Below are 17,179 nucleotides of genomic sequence, written 5' to 3'. Positions count from 1 at the left end.
GTCACGGTTAATGAAATCACGTAAAGGAGTTTGATTTGGTTTTTGGGAACATCCTGGCTTCATACAGCCTGGCCAAAGTGGATGGTGATCCATCAAGTATTTCTTGATATTTTGTGTCTTCCGAATGGACATACGGACAGACTAAGTGGATATATGAGGACTATTTTTTCAAGTATGGTCCGATAGTCATTAGAAACAAAACTAGTAAAGATAGTGCCACAAATTTTTTGTTATTTTCTCTGTACATATTTTTGTCGGTATAGTTTTGGATTGACAGGTTCAAAAATAAAGTTGAAAAATACGTTGACTCAGTATAGTCTTAAGTGTATGTTGGCCAACCAACAATTTGCCGTCATTTTGTCAGCATAGTTTTGGATTAGGAAATGTAAAAATAGTGTTAAAAACTACTTTGGCTCAATATAGTCTAAAGTGTGAGTTGGCAACTAACAATTTCCTGTCATTTAAAAATAGTTTCAACTTGCATTTCCAATCGCAATTCCTTCGTGAAGATTATGATGGCAATGAAGTTAGTTAGCAAATACTCGGTAAAATGGCCAATTACAACGCAGGGCCGATTTCTACTGTTGAGCCTGTGCTGCTGCGGTTTCTCTTGCAACTTTCCTTTTCTGCACCTTCTGACTTCCCCAGCACCCTTCATCACACTCTCTAACTAAACAAATTGATTTGAAATAATATGAGAACTTGCTTCTTTCTCAGCTTTAGCGATCTCCACTTACATTAATACTTCCCCATTGGTTCTTTATTCAATCATGCTGATTTTCTCCATCCTTTACCATTATGATATTCCGCAAGAGGGACCCTGGAATCAAGCAAATCAATAATTTGAATTGACTTTCATGACACGAGCAAAATTTTCTAAATTTAATTCTTCAATAATTTCTTTCTTTGCGTTTCCAACTTATAAATATATTTTTATTCGTATTATATGTACTAAGAGATCAGCAAAATACACAAGCATTGTCTTGTTGCTGAAAAGTATACCGAGATGTAACCATACTAATCAAAATCTACTCTTGTCCACATCCTTTCTTGTCCCTTATTCCGAAGTGAGCCTTTTATACCAGAAGGCTACAAATATTTTTTCCGAAGAAAGAAAATAAATAAATATTATAAACTTTGTCCCCTACTGTGAAAATTCCTGCAGAAGCCCACATTTACCATAGTCAATTTTGTGCCGTTTTCAATTTTTTTCATCAACCTTTCGTAGTATCCATGATTCTGCCCTGTATAACACAGTATTACACACGAAACACTTTGATGAATCTTTACATATTTCTTTTTCTTCTTCTTTTCAAGACCCACAAGATAAGCTTTCTTTTTCCTTTCTTTCAACATTTGTTACTTTCATTCAAGGATGTTATAAATAGAGGATCTGTCCATATGTATCTTCATCCTATTAAATCGGTCAACCGAGCATCGGCACGTCTCATTGGCTACTTTCGTTTCCGCCATGATTGTTGGCTCAAAACATTGCGATCTTATTGGGCGGAGTGGGCAGAGTAGGGGTGGGAAACTGTGACGTATGGCTTCAAGATTTTGTTGCAAGGGCAGATCCTCTATTTTATAAGATCCTTGTTTTCATTTCATATTTCCGTTTTAGGTTAGCTACTAATAGCAGTACTAGTCACCTGTTTTACATTGTCTCCGTCTCTCTTCTCCCCAGTTGAATACTTGATAAAGTCCCTTTAGTTAGTGATGGTAAAAAATGGTTTTTAATCCAACACATGCCAAGGGAAAAGTAATACTTGAATGTTGCAATTGTTATGATTTACGAGTTTCGTTTATGAAACATGTATATTAAACCTACCGAGATACTGGTCATTTCTAGAAGTAGAGAACCACTGTAACGTTCTCTTAGACATTTGTAAGAGTATAACAGAAGTGAGAGATAGACTTGAAATGGTGTCTTGCTCATATTGTTTTCTCAAGAATATTAAGCAACACAAAAGTTAAAAACTAGTTGAGTTTTATATCATAGGAAGCGATAGGAATAAATGCAAATTAAAATAAAATATTTGTATAGTGTAAAAATATATTTATTTTGCTTTTCAAGTATCAAACTCATACATTCTTGTACACATTTACTATTTATTCGTAAAATATAAAATTGTAAGCGTTTGATTACACACTTTTTTCTTTAGACTTATTGGACTTTAGGCAGAGTCATTTTGATGTATGATTAGCGTCATACTAAAGGCCTGACTATTGCAGGAAATATATGCTAGTCGAACTTTTTAGTATGGCAATAATCACGCGTCAAAACGACTCTGCATAAGGCCCATCATTTTTAATTGCTCGGGAGAGCTAATCTATCAATTACCAATCTTAAATTTATATCTTCGCCAGTGTTACTTAGAAATAATTTGAAGTATAACATTTGATCCATAATATCAGTTATTTAAATGTGATATTATTTCAAAATGAAAAATTAGTTGTCATATTATCATTTATATACATTGTTTTCAAATCATAAAGTTTTGTTACTTCTGACATAGCAAATATAAAGTAAATTTTGTCAATTTGTATATATTTCATATAAATGTATATACTGCATATCTTATAAAATATTTATAATGAGAAGAATATGTCGTTTCTTATCAAAATTTAAATAGAAAATGTTCATATATTCAAACATACACGGAGAAACATTCACGCAGAAATCCGTGCACACACGCATACACACACACACACTTACACATGCACTAACACAATCACTTATTCACATTTAAGCATTCTTCCAAGCATACTGGTCATACAGACACACATACACATGTACTGGCAATCGAAAACAGAATATTATCTCTATCTAGCCTGTCATATCAAATCAGGAAAAATAGGGTGAAAATCCTATTTCCGATTGAATCCATTTCACACATTTCTTCAAAGCACATTCATTCCCTAATATCAATATGGTAATACTAAGATAACCTTCACTAAAATACAGAAGGCTATAGTACCTTATGGTATTTAAACATACTTGTTACTAAAATACACCGGGGTTTTCATCCTCACATCACTTCCAAAAATGATGTCTACTGTCCTTTAACACATAACATTTATATTTCCAATAATTGACAAACATAAGGTGATATAAATAATTTCTATAAATTATTGCACTTAAATTCTAGAAATAATTCTTAATACAAACATAAAAATGACGTTAAATGATATTAAATATTTTTTAAAAATAAATGAGAAATGGAATTATTTTTTTAAAAAAATGACAATGAATTCTGAAAAGCAGATAGAAGTAACAAAATACTTCTGATAATTATAATTAAATATGAAGAACTATGATGTTTGAAGTCTTAATACCTTACTATGTAATACAAACAAAATTAGATAAAGTTATTCAGACATGTTTTTATACTGTATCTCGATGGAAGACATGAAGAATTGACTTTAACCAGTATTTTTAGATCATTATATCAAGTTCTATCTATAATACAATAATACAAGCTTAAATATTAAATACATAACAAGTTGCCAAAAAAAAAACTCATTAATATAAATATCACTGAATATTATACGCACTCTATAGTAGATTTTCTTAATCGAAAATACAAAGAATGCATATACTGAAAATTGTTCTTGCATTGAAAGTTATAATACGATGGGCACAACTAGAAGAAAAAAAGGCTATCGAAGCTCAACTTTCAGATTTAATCCATCCTTTGGGTTAATACCTATTGTTGGGACTACCAATTGTGGAGGATCCTGGGTTGTTTCGCTCAAACTGAACCTGAAATATGACAAAACATGTGATTTAGTTAAGAATAAAAATTGGGAAGAAGTTATTATAAAGAAAAACTTACTAACAGTTCTATTATTATCAAGAATAACTCTTATACCTATAATCAATTAATAATAGTAACGAAAAATTGTCGTAAATGTCTGTCTAAAATGACAAGATTTCAAACAGCCGTAGCAAGTTTTTTTTTACAAAAAATTTAGAAATAATTGATTGCGGAGCTACAAATTCTTACGTCTTTTAATTCAAATTCTGAGGCCTTCTAGGACTGACAAATGACAGATCAGGAACTGGAAACTGGCACATATTCCAAAACTATGTTGTTTTACTCTGCTTTCATCTGACATTTCATTCTCGAATTTTGACCTTTTTCATATCGTTCTGACAAATTTTCAGCGTGAGCTCCTTCGTGGCTAAGTGATTAGCGTACGCGCATTTGGCGTGGAAGACCCGGATTCGATTCCCGGATGGTGCTCATGAAGTTCGGATTCCACGTTAATCAGTAGGTCCCCGTCTCATATAGCCTTGCTGCTGACCGGGACGTTAAAATTAAATCAATATCAACTCAAAATTTCAGCGGGCTCTTAACTCAGAAATGATGCACATATGCACACATATTGGTCTATATGTATATATATTTTTGTGCGAGGATTTTTCCCAATTCCCAAAGTTTCTTAGTATTGTTTCTGAACACCCCACACCGCTGAATAAATCCATAGAATTGTTGTAATGTTCTTTTCTTCACTTTTCTTGTCTTCAATCCGTTTCCTTTGGCCTAAAGGACATAAATGTGGGACGTTAAACTAAAAGAACGAATTTCATTTCATTTCTTGTCTACAATGTTTCTACAATTGATGCCATCCGACGCGATTACCTTAGTAGTTCTCAAAAACATTTTTGACATCTTACATGTACATCGTCGGCTACAAGTTTTATGACAACTATGTAGATCAAGCAACAACGTTATATCAGTTTACCCGCAACACTGAACACACAATATAAAAATGTGCAAATAGTTCTATGTTTATATTTGTTTTGTAATCAGGTACTTATTTTCATTTTGCATTTCCCATTAACATTAGCTGCTCTGGAAGAGAATCACTCGCGAATCCACGATTACATCAAATTAGAGTGTTTATTATTATTATTATTTTTAACTGAGAGAAAATATGAAAGACAAATTTCTTTTCTTCACTACTCTAGATTTAAATTAAGTGAAAAGCATAATTATTATAAATACCACTAGGCATTCCTGTTAAATGTGTATCTGTATCATAACATTTCTGGCACTATTATTATGTTTTAAAAACTCATGCAAGAAACATGAATGGAAACTCATTGAAGAAGAATTGATACCAAGAACTCAGACAAGTTCAAAATCTTCATTTTCCAGAAAATGTAAGAAAACTTGCCTCTGGCATTTGTCTTGCGTTAGATTAGTTAACCTCCCTGTACAGTCAACGATTTGAAATAGTAGGAAATATTCGTCAACATGATATCGCTTGTCCCCAGGAACGTCATTTCATACTTCGCTTGAGGGGGGGCAAGAGGATCACCGACATAAGACTTTCACGTTTTGTACTAGTATATTAGTAGGCAATCTATTAAAGTATATATATTCCTCAAACTTTGGGGGGGGGGGCAATTGTCCCCTCCTGCCCCCCCTAAATGACGCCCCTGCAGTTGTCCCATCATTGTTCTCTCTCTGTTTGTTAACTGATATCCGCTCCCTCTTTCTTACAGGTAGTTCAAGTTTGAAGATTCGTTTAGTTCTTGGTATCAATACTTTAATTGGTTAGACCCACTGGCGCAAATCCCGGGGGGATGAGGGGGACATGTCCCTTCCAATCTTGGAACTGTAGGGGACTGTCCCCGCAATAATCCGATTTGAAATATTTTTTTGGGGAGAGAAATGTGATTTGTGTCTGATTGCCACAAGAGAAAGTAAGATGAAATTGATGTCACCTCAGAATAATCCTCAAATCTGCCCGCCTCCCAATGTTGGAGACAACTCTGCTTCCCCGATCCTCAACAGTATTGTTTTTCAACTTCATAAATATTTTGAACTTCACTTAAAAAAAAAAAAAAAAAAAAAAAAAAAATGGGAACAATCTTACACATCCTTCTCCCCGATATTAAAGGCAGACTTGCACAGCTGGTTAAACCTATACTTTTCTTTGAAGACATTACGTACTACACAAAATAATATATATACATATGCAAAATAATATATATATATATGATATAATTTAATATCTTACCTAAATTTCTTCAGCAATCGAACCAGTGCGATTTTCATTTCTAGTTGAGCAAAGCGCATTCCAATACAATTTCTTGGTCCTGCTCCGAAAGGAATCCAAGCCATTGAATGATATGTGCTCTTCAGACTAGGGTGAAATCTGTAAATTAAACAAAGTATAAAATAGAATAACTATTACTGTATAATAATTTTAGCATAAAATTAACTTTCCAATAGTACTTGTTATTGTGATTATAATGAACATTTATGGGATTTCTGAGAACTAATAGTCACAGAGAACTAACTGCATCAAAAGACATTAAGTCTTAGTTAAACATTAAGAACCTAAACTAGGTTAAGATACTTAAAATAATAATAATAATAATAATAATAATAATAATAATAATAATAATAATAATAATAATAATAATCAACATAGGAATTAAAGTTTTTTTTAAAAAAATCATGTTCTGTTTAACGCAATTAATCCAACAATTTAAGTCAAAATTTCACAGTATTATGTTCTAATTTGAACAAGCATTGTGTAAAACCAACAACAATTCCTGAGGCAACAATCCTTAAGGGATCAGGGCTTATCAACCAATTTATGGTACTCATGCCTTTGGGGTGATGTGTGGATCAGCACATCGGCTCTCCTCGCCGTTAATACGGGCTTTCTAGACCGAAGTTTCGTACTTCATTATTTAAAAGTAGCTCCTCAATGGTTCTCACGACACTGGATGGATGCAGCAATGCCCACACTATCTGGTAAGTACGAACGGTCACTCATCTTTTCTCTGACCAGACCTGGCACTGCTTGACTTTATTGAGTTCCATTGCCGCAAGGGGACCGACCATTGTGTAAAATACTTTTTTATTGTTATTATTTTCACAAAATATCCTTAAATCTTATTTTTTGCAAGTTCCTTATATCAATTCACTTTTGGGGGCGCTGTGGCTCAGTGGTAGAGCGTTCACCTCCGGTGCTTGGGGTTCCTGGTTCGATCCCAGCTCGCGCCGTGTAGAGTTTGTGGTAGACAAACACTGTGTTCGTGGGTTTTCTCGGGGTTCTCCCGTTTCCTCCCACTTTCTTCATTCCACCATTTCACTCATCTCTCATCATCACCGTTTCCTTTAGCCTAACCGGCATAACCGTTTGACGTAAAACTTAAAGATTTCATTTCATTTTTTCAATTCACTTTTCCTTCGTGGTCTACAAATTTTAAAATAAGTTACCAAAGTTTCCAAAAGAAATGTGTAAGGCTTTGAAGGTTGGCTTTAGCTTGTCTATAATCAGCACTAAAGCTCTAATAAGATAACTAGATGTTACAGGATGAATCCAACCTGCGTATGGAACGAAAGGCATTGTCTATACATATTCTATGTCTATGTATTTGTCTATACATTTTAAACAAATCCCATTTTAAAAAACCGTACTTTAGAAGGTTATGTTTTCTCCATACCAAGCAACATGTATCAAGCGATTTCGTAGTAAACTTAAGGTGAGTGTAAAGGCTTGACTACCGCTAATAGATGGCAGCATGTTTTCCCTACGTTTCCAATTTATTTTGTAAGGAACGATGAAATTTTAAAAAAAAAATCAATCAAATCTTAGAGTCGAATATTCAAATTTTGTTCAAACACAACCTAAATGTTACGGTATATATTTAAAGATATAGTATAATTTAGATTTAATAAAGATATATTTAATGGATAATTCGTGCAGTTCTCGATCATTTTCTTTTGTTCATTGATGAGAGTATCTTACAGTCTTTAGAAACATGCTCCCACTAATTAAACTCTCTGGACAATGTAAGAAACATATCAAAATCTGCACGGATTATTCTCTGAATATGATTCAATTTGTTTTTGAACAAAGTTTGAATATTTATTTCTACAATAATTGAATTTTTGTGAATATTGTTTTGACGCAAAAATGATGAAAAACGATTTGAAGCTTTAGAAATGTGGACGTGGACAAGAATGGAGAAAATTAGCTGAGTCGAGCGGAAAACGAATGAGAGGGTATTAGGAATGGGAAAAACAATGTTAGATATTATTGAGAAGAAGGAGAGAAACTGGTTGAGACATTGGCTAAGAAGGAACTGTATCAGGAGGGGCGTGCTAGATGATATGGTGGCAGGAAAAAGAGGAAGGGGCGAAGGAGACTAGAATTGTTAGACGATATCAAAAGAAACCGGAAAAATCGTACATGAAGACGAAGAGGTTAGCGGAAGACCATAGAGCATGGAAGCTTCTCGGTTGAGACAAGTGATCTGCCAATAATGGCAGAATACCTATGATAATGACAATGATGATTACAAAATACATTGGAAAGGAAGGAGGAAGTGCTGCAATTAATATTGATGATTTGCGCTCTTTTAAACTCACCTTAACTCAAAAGAAGTTGAATGAAATAGTGAATATATATAAACCCCTACCAAATACAAGAAAAATTGACTTAATAAACATAGAAAGAAATTCTTACCTATCTGGATTAAACTTCTCTGGTTCCGGCCATATTTCTGGATCATGATGTATCTGCCATACAGGTACCATGAACACAGCTCCTTTAGGCAAGGTAATGTCCCCAATCTGCCTAGTTGTTTCAATCTCTCGAATCACAAAATTCACAATAGGTGGATACATTCTCAATGACTCGGATAATACTTGATCCAGGTATGTCAACGAATGGACCTGATCGTAAGTGGGTTCATCGTTCTGAAAAGAGGAATTGGGTGTTTATTCTTTTAAAATTTCACTTACAACAAATTTAATTTACTGTTATTTATAAAGAGAATAGTAATGTTATTAAATGAAATTGATTGTCAAATTTCTTATTAAATATGGGGCGTTCTTTGGTAGTAAGGGAGAATTCAACGCTCGGAAGCTACATGTAAAAGTAGTAATACCAAATTGCTCTGTCACAACTACTTCTCATGCCGTGGAACTGCATTTCCCTTAGAAAATACACTTTTCAAAATAAATGGACTATTATTTTAATCGCTGGGAGTTTATTCAGGAAACAAGCCTTTGTTGAATGTGTCCTTACTACCCGAAACGCCTAATATGTTTCCATATTCTTTTGGTAACCAATCAATTAACCAAATTTATGTAAATTGTTATGTTCACCTTTCTAACCAAAAAATACATTAGTATATCTCAATCATGTACTTTCATTGCTAAATATTAGAACTCTTACATTCAATACTTTCTTTTGTTCCCATACAGAGAAAAAAAAATGGAACTGCTGTTCAGTTCCAGATGAACCTGCCAAACGTATGGCGATGGCAACTGAACATATTTCGCTAAATGTATTAACTAAACTTATCCAGTGTCTGAGCCAGATTGTTTGGTAAGCACCTTCCTGCCACACTGTTGAACTATATGCGTCCAGGAACAAGGCAACAAAGCAACACATTCCCTCCTTCCTTGCCTGTCTCTGGTCTAGTCAAAGGCAGTCCCCACAATCAAAAAAGAAATTGAACTATTTTGTGAATAGACTCGAGCACAGCCCTTTATGACAGTGTTCATAAAAGATTTTAACTAAAAGGAAATCAATCAAAAAATATCGAGACTCCCCTGAAAGCATATAGGTCTAATAATACGTCCCACTATTGATATGCACCCACATAAATTTTGGAAAGTCAGCGCCGTTGTTCACAGCTTACTATTTTTCGGTGCACGTGTTCGCGGGTTCAAGTCTAGCTGAGTTTACTATACCGCGAATAAAAAATAAAAAACAAATACTAGCTCAAATCTCTTTTCATAATATTTTCTGGCCTTAACCTTGTCATTGCATAAGTACGTAAAAGAAAATCGCAAATTAGGATAGTAAGTCCTTTCTTTCGTTGTAACAAGGATTATTATCAATCCAAGAAACACAAAGTGAACCAAATACTATTATAACGTTCTGATATGCGTCATTTAACACAATTTTCTTTTTACAGGGCTCTTTATAATGAAATAATAATAATAATAATAATAATAATAATAATAATAATAATAATAATAATAATAATAATAAATATTTTAAAAATTGTAGTGAAACGCGTAAACTTAAATACATAAGTACATTAACAAAAAAAGCCTGATGATTTACTATCGTTCGCTGATTGTCTAATTGTGCTATTTAATGGAGGTGGAGGTTGATTTACTATTGTGAATCAATCAAAATAAGTTTAAGTAGGGACTATATTGCCTTTGCATATAAATACGAGGGGTATACCGAAAGTTTTTAGATACTAAAATTCAAATAGCTTTGGCATACTGAAACGTATCATTTTAAAAGTGAAGGGTATAACTACAAGACTGCATGTTTGTTTGTTTAAAAATTAAAAGCTGGAAGTGTGGCTTAGTTTGTGCATGTTCTAAAAGGTTTTATGTAAATAAATTGCTTTTTTAAAGAGTATCTAAAAACTTTCGGCATGTCCCTCGCATATTTGATACATTATAAAGTTTCAGATAAGACACGCCATGTATTTAGTTGAATAGAAAGAGTAATAAATGAAATCGTCAGCTTGTGAATTTTTAGCAAATTGTTGCCTTCCAAGGCTCGATCAGTCCATTAATCTGGAAGTTTGGAAACCAAATCGGACCATCTTCACTTGCAATCTAAATTAGGGTTGCGCGTTTTCCTTATACTGAATTTTGAAATGTTTATCGAATGTAAAAGTATTCAATTTCAAGCGCATTTATTCTCTGTGTGGAGAAAAATAGAATGAGACATAAGTTTCTTCGATTTATCCAATCACATCAAATGCAAGATAGTCCATTCTGGTTCTCAATCTTTCGTTTACCATAAAAATAAATATACTAAAAACTTTGAACTTTGCTTACCTCAATTGTTTGTAGTTCTTGATAAAGTCTTTCCTGAATGTCTTGATGCTTGGCCAACAAATAAGCAGTAAACGTAAGGGCTGTTGAAGTAGTTTCTAATCCTCCTAGTAGGAATACCCAGGCGTTAGCTACGATCTCTTCGTCCGTCAACTGAACTTTCTTGGAATTATCTGCAGTGTGGAAGTGAGCTCCTCCTTTCTCCAGAGCAGGATCCCGTCTCATCGATGCTTCCAACATCAGCTGCAATGCATCAACGGCCTTTACTTTGGTCAAATCTTTACGTCTTTCGTCAATAACAGCTTGTATATGATCCAACATGAACGCCAGAAGCCTGCGAGCGAATCCTAATCTATTATTCAGAAGAACCATAAGTTTCGAGAATGCTGGAAAGTATTGCATTATTTTTACCATAGGACTTACAGCATACTTCATAAAATTTCTGCTTGCATTTAGAAGTTTGTCGTTCTTATTGGTTAAACTTTCAACTCTCATTGCTAGGGCACATTCTCCAATCACTTGGCATGTTAGCCTCTGAAACATATCATAAATATCAACTGCTCTGTTTGTGCCTTCTTTTTCCAAAACATTCAACAGAATGCTAACTGCTCTGTTCATTGTACCGGCCATAAGCTTCATTTTGGAACCAGAAAATGTCGGCGACAACACACTCCTCACCTCCTTCCAACGCTGACCTCTTTGTCCGACTACACAAACGGAAACTGGTTTGGAACCAACTTTAGGTCGATTAACGAAACTCTGAAAATCACTTATAAGCACACTTTTTATCACATCCAAGTCATTGACCACAATGTGGGGACGCGGTCCTATAAAATACCCATAAACTTTTCCATATTGCTTAGCCCATTGTCCCATTGTCTCTATACAAACTTTTCCTGGTCCTGTCAATTCCTTATCATTTCCAGATATTAATAAAGGTTCAGGGCCTGGAATGCCATGCTGCTTAAACAGCGACTGTTGAGATTTTCTGTCGATACACCAAATTAACACAATCACAAGAACCAACAATAGTGGCACTATTGCAGATAACGCATCTGATACTACAGGCGTTATATTCATCGTTGCTTTTATACCACACACTCCGAAAAGTTTTAATTCCGAACTTGACTTTAGTCTTTGATGGTGACCTGCCAATAGCTTCTGTAAGTGGTACGTATTTGGCGTATGAAAACGCCCCAAGAATGGGTTTCTGGAATCTGCAAAGAGAAAAATCAAATATGACACTATTAAAAGGATGAACGAAATATTACAAAATCCTACAAAATAAACTGCATTTAATACAAGCAAAAACAAAAAAAAAAAAAAAAAAAAAAGAGAGAAAAAGAAACAAAGCAAAAATTTAAATTATTTTAAATTCAAATATTTCACACGTAGGAGAATGTAATTAAGTTAATCGATTAAGTTCATTATTTATACTTCAGTATGCAAGTATTCGTGGGCGCTTGCAGCGAGTGGCAAGAGGAAGTGTGTGCCCCCTGGATTTTCGAAAGTGGTTCGGTTCTTCGAAATACATGTCAAAACAGATTTGGTTATTCACATACTACGGTATTAAAAACATTTATTATAGTTAATAAAGTTGTGTAATATATTTGTTGTTTTACATTAAGTCATTAAGTATTCGCAACTTCGTTTCTGTGTCGATATTTTGTTGTGTTGAAATTCAATCGAGTAGTATTTCTTTCAGAAAAAATGTTCGGGGGGCACATATTATTATCACACGGTGTATTATAAACCATTATTTGGATCTCCTCCAGGGGGGACAGTGCACTTCCCCCCACCCCAAAAAAATGCCTGGAAGAAACACTACAATCAAGACTCTCAACTGAATATTTTATGCCAACTCCTAAATGAAATTATCACAAATTGCTTTTTGAAAGAGACTTATTTCAGTGAATGCATTGCTGGATTTAACGTTTCTCCACTCCTAGACTGGAAGGTATTTGCCGCTTCTTATCCCGACGTACAAAATTTTAACACGATAAAAAAATTTTAAAAACTAAACTTATATTATACATACTTTTGTTTCAATATTTCTGTACAAATTTTAATGAATTTTGATATGGTGTTAGGAGGGTGCACCGACCACTAGCAAACGTTACGCGCTCACTCCTACGCAATTGTCTACTGCAAAATTCCACCACCCACTTCCAATCACCAATAATAATTACAGCCAATAGAGTCGTTAAAAAATTATTACTTTGAGGGCGTTTACTATGACTTTAATCATATTATTATTATTATTATTTAACTTTTACTATTTTTGATCTTGCTTATTAAGTTTTCGACCAACGTGCGCCCCTAGAATGTTGTGTCCTTAGGCCCAGGCCTAGTGCTAAATCGGATTTGAGTGAATGCATTTGCTTTATTGCACACAAGGAAATAATTCTGTCAAGTTTTGCATTCATGCACAGAAAAATATTTTAAGCCGATTGCATTTAAAATGTATGGTAGTAAGGATATCTATCTAACTTTTAGTCATAGAGAACCAAAACCATTCTATAATTTAACATGTTAAAAATTCCTCTTGAATAACAATTTTATTCAGCATCTTGTTATCTGGAAGTCTGCACAGGTTTACAGAGTGGGTATATGTAATGCGAAAACAAATAACTAAACAAGAAGTATCGAAGTTTTACGACTTCTCATTATGTTTACCGCTAGCAAAGATAATATTCAACGAAAGTACTAGTTTGGGCAGGTACCGCTAGATGGTAGCATTATCGACAGATCTCAACTACGTGCTGCCATCTGTAGAAATTTTCTTGCAGCTTTTATTCAATAATTCATTGGATGCGTCTATATAGCAAGTATTGGTTAGCTCATACTGTACTGTCATACAAATCAGCTAATATCTCACAGGAAAGTGGATCGTTATACTAATATTCCTTGAAACTTTATTTGTTTATTTATTTAAATTTGTATCTGAGACAACTCTCGGAAATGATCAGAATCAATAATTTCTGAATATTTTTTAAGCGAAAGAAAATGTCCTAAAGGTAGGAATGCAAAGAAGAAAAAAAAAGTTAATTTTTAAAATTCATGATAACATCCTTAAGTTTTCACAAGACTATTGCTACCATATAAAACTAAAACAAAACTAAAGTTTCTGCTTTCAAGGAGTGCACGGCTCGCCAGATTATCCACACTGATCTAGATCCGTAATCAACACGCAGAATCCCAGTCCTATTGATTGATTGATTGATTGATAGTTGAGTTTCACATCCCGTTCAGCAGCGATGCTATATGAGACGTGGACCTACTGATTAACGTGGAGTGAGCTCCCGCCGGGAATCGAACCCGATCTCCCGCGCCAAAGGCGCGCATGCTAACCGCTTAGCCACGAAGGAGCTCCAGTCCTATTATTTTCAGCTTGAGAGATTAGACATTATTATTTTTAAATTAGTGGGGTTCCAACCGAGAATCTTTTCTGGAGGGGTGCGCTTTCACTATCTTCCAAAGTTCCATGATACCATGAAGCACTGTTCCTAAAATCATCTGGCATTTTTCCCTCTAAAATCAAATGTCTAGTTTTAAACTTTATTAATGGTTCTGATTGATGTTATCTCCTCGCCCCGCTGCCAATGGAAGATGCTTGATTAAGGTTTTAAGTTTTGTAGGCATTTCACACATTTATAAAGACATTTTAATTGCTAACAAGTTGAAACGTATCATTTCCCTCATAGTATATCAATGACGCACATTACGTGTTATGGAAACTCTTCCTGGTTCCTGAAACAGATGCATAAACGGAACATTTATTATTTTGCTACACTGAACCGACTGTTACTAGCATGTAAACACCAACAATAACTATGCGGAACTAGTTAAGATGTATATGATAAAATTCATTTGCAAACAGTGAACCGTCGTTATCTATAAAAACTAGTTTAGATATAGATAAACAGAAGACTAGGAAAACCAAAAGATTAACAACATAACGGAAAACACTTTAGGAAAAATCCTTTAAAAACAGCTAAAAGAAGATAAGAAAATATTCATGTTCAATACTTGCGTTGTTAAAACAACAAGGAAAACAGAGGGAATATTTTATTGGTAATAATAATTTTCTCCACAATAATCCCCCTTCTGATGTGATCTCTCTTACGCTAATATACGGTATTTGTATTGTAACTTCAACCTCTCTTCCAAGCTTCAACCAAAACTTTTATAGGGCCTACCTCAATTGTGACGTTTTATTCACCCAGAAGAAAATTTGTATTCTTTCTTAGCAAGGAGGGAGGGAGTAAGTACAGTAGTAGATTCTTGGGGAGGAAGGGGGCCACAATTCGAGAAGTCTTCAAGCATGACAATAAGGTGACGTCACGTGTATTATATGATTGAAAAGATCAATTTTAGCCATAATAATCGATATATCTTTGGTAAGAGCATTATTTGATCATTAATAGAGGACGGCAGTTGGTACTAATCGTGCCGGAAGTTACTATGACTTTTAGTACTGTTTTAAACTCTGTGTTTTTAATTTTGAGAAAACTTAGAGTGTATCTTTAGTACTTTGGTTTCCTCTTAAGCAGAAGAAATAAAAGTAATCCTGTGATATATTTTATCATCACGAGTATCTTAATCGACACCATGAAATGTAAAGGAAATATTTATGCACCACCTAAATTTTATTCATACTTCTTTGCGCACTCGTAATAGAAATCAAATAGTCTGCCAGTAAATACACGTAAGCAGGAAGTTCGTTCGTTCGTTCGGACCCTTCCTAGGATCTGCATATTTTTATTTAGATATCTGACAATGGAACACACCCGAACGTTTCTACCCCTTAAAGTTATTCAGAAATCGCCGCCACTGAATGTAGGTTTTGCATATTTCGCTCTGGCGCTTTCTATTCATATTGTGTTGAATACATACTCAATGTTGACTATTCGACTCACGAAAACCATTGAATATCATATCAAGGAACACCGAAAGAAATGCTATGTAATAAGTGAATTGTAATCATTTTTAGTAAAACTATCGAGAATTGAGTGGTAAATATGTAGAAAGCAAAGCACTTTTGAGACCTCTTTAAACATGAATACTGTATCCGCTACAGTTAATGTAACAGCTACTACTTATCACCAGGTGATAACCCTTGACGCCGCCATTAACAAAGTCACGCAACGAAGCTTTCAACAACATTTGGAATAAAATTCCTCTCTCAAGAATTAGGAATAAAAGCGCGAAAACAAACCATTTATAATCAAAACAAACAACGAAATGTACTAGGTCATAGCCTAGGCTTTATCATTAGACGATAATTGTTCATCATCTGACAGAAGGATACTTGAATTCTTTTTATTTTCTTTCTTTTTTTCCGTTTTTCTTTGAATTAGGGCAAGTTCGAAGTCTGAAAGTCAAATATTGTGTAATGCTGCTAGATGCTCTTGCTGCTATATGTAAATATACATTATATTGTAAGTACATAAGTCAATGCCACAACGAAATTACTCATTTATTCAGTAATATGGCATTTTCAGACCTTTTACACGTATATTCTAATTTGAATTTCAGCATGAATCTGAAAGGAAATTTCACATAAAATCTCCTTTTCAACACTGAAGTCCAATGGCTCTCCCCGCTAGCCTTGTCGCTCACATACGGGGTTTAGGTGCATTTGTCCCGGGTTTGATTCTCGGTGAGAAAGCGTTGAACGAATTATGATGAGGGTGCACAGCGGCTCAGTGGTAGAGCGCTCACCTCTGGTGCGAGGAATCCCTGGTTCGATCCCATCCCAAGTAACTTTGTGGTGGATAATATCGTGACCATAAGTATCTCTTGGTTTCTCCTACATTCTCATTCCAGTAAGGGGCCGCGGTGACTCAGTGGTAGAGCGTTCACCTCTGGTGCATGGGATCCCTGATTTGAACCCAGATCACACCAAGTGAACTTTTTTGGTGGACAAACACCGTGTGCGTGAATGTACTCGGTGTTTTCCCGTTTTCTCCCACTTTCTTCATTCCACCATTTCTCATCATCACCGTCTCCTTTAACCTAGCCGGCATAACCGCGGGACGTAATATTTCATTTCATTTTTAAAATCACGGCAGTTTACTGTCGGTTCATGGCCCATATAGCCTTGACGCTGAAAGGAGACGCTAAACTTCAAGAGCAAGGTTCTAGACTTCACTTCAAGGCCCTATGAAACAGGAGTCTATAACTTAATGTGTGATCCGAACCACATACGACTCGAGCAGGAATAGACCATAGTCTCCCACACCAAGAAGAAAACGTTGACTAATTAGAACGAGGAAAAAATATTATTATTATTTACTTCAAATGGTAAATTAATTAATGATTAATTAGTT

General features: G+C 34.7%; 1 protein-coding gene across 3 annotated transcripts in view; it reads right to left on the bottom strand.

Moving 5' to 3' along the window:
* Window positions 1–2,035: 2,035 nt before the first annotated feature.
* LOC145694979 (cytochrome P450 3A8-like) overlaps window positions 2,036–17,179 on the bottom strand; it is a 130,847-nt gene continuing 115,703 nt past the window's right edge. For all 3 annotated transcript variants that reach the window (XM_081771805.1, XM_081771814.1, XM_081771822.1), the window contains 4 exons: window positions 10,851–12,064; window positions 8,500–8,732; window positions 6,034–6,171; window positions 2,036–3,763 (listed from right to left, as the gene is read on the bottom strand). In XM_081771805.1, coding sequence (XP_081627931.1) covers window positions 3,661–3,763; window positions 6,034–6,171; window positions 8,500–8,732; window positions 10,851–12,064 — 1,688 coding nt within the window. In that variant the 3' untranslated portion in view covers window positions 2,036–3,660. The remainder of the gene's footprint in view (window positions 3,764–6,033; window positions 6,172–8,499; window positions 8,733–10,850; window positions 12,065–17,179) is intronic.

Source organism: Thermobia domestica, chromosome 1 (genome assembly GCF_964235325.1).
Source record: "Thermobia domestica chromosome 1, izTheDome1.hap1.1, whole genome shotgun sequence".
In the NCBI taxonomy this organism is placed as follows: domain Eukaryota; kingdom Metazoa; phylum Arthropoda; class Insecta; order Zygentoma; family Lepismatidae; genus Thermobia; species Thermobia domestica.
The sequence above is the reverse complement of the archived record's forward strand: the minus strand, read 5'-3'. Positions and strand labels throughout refer to the sequence as shown.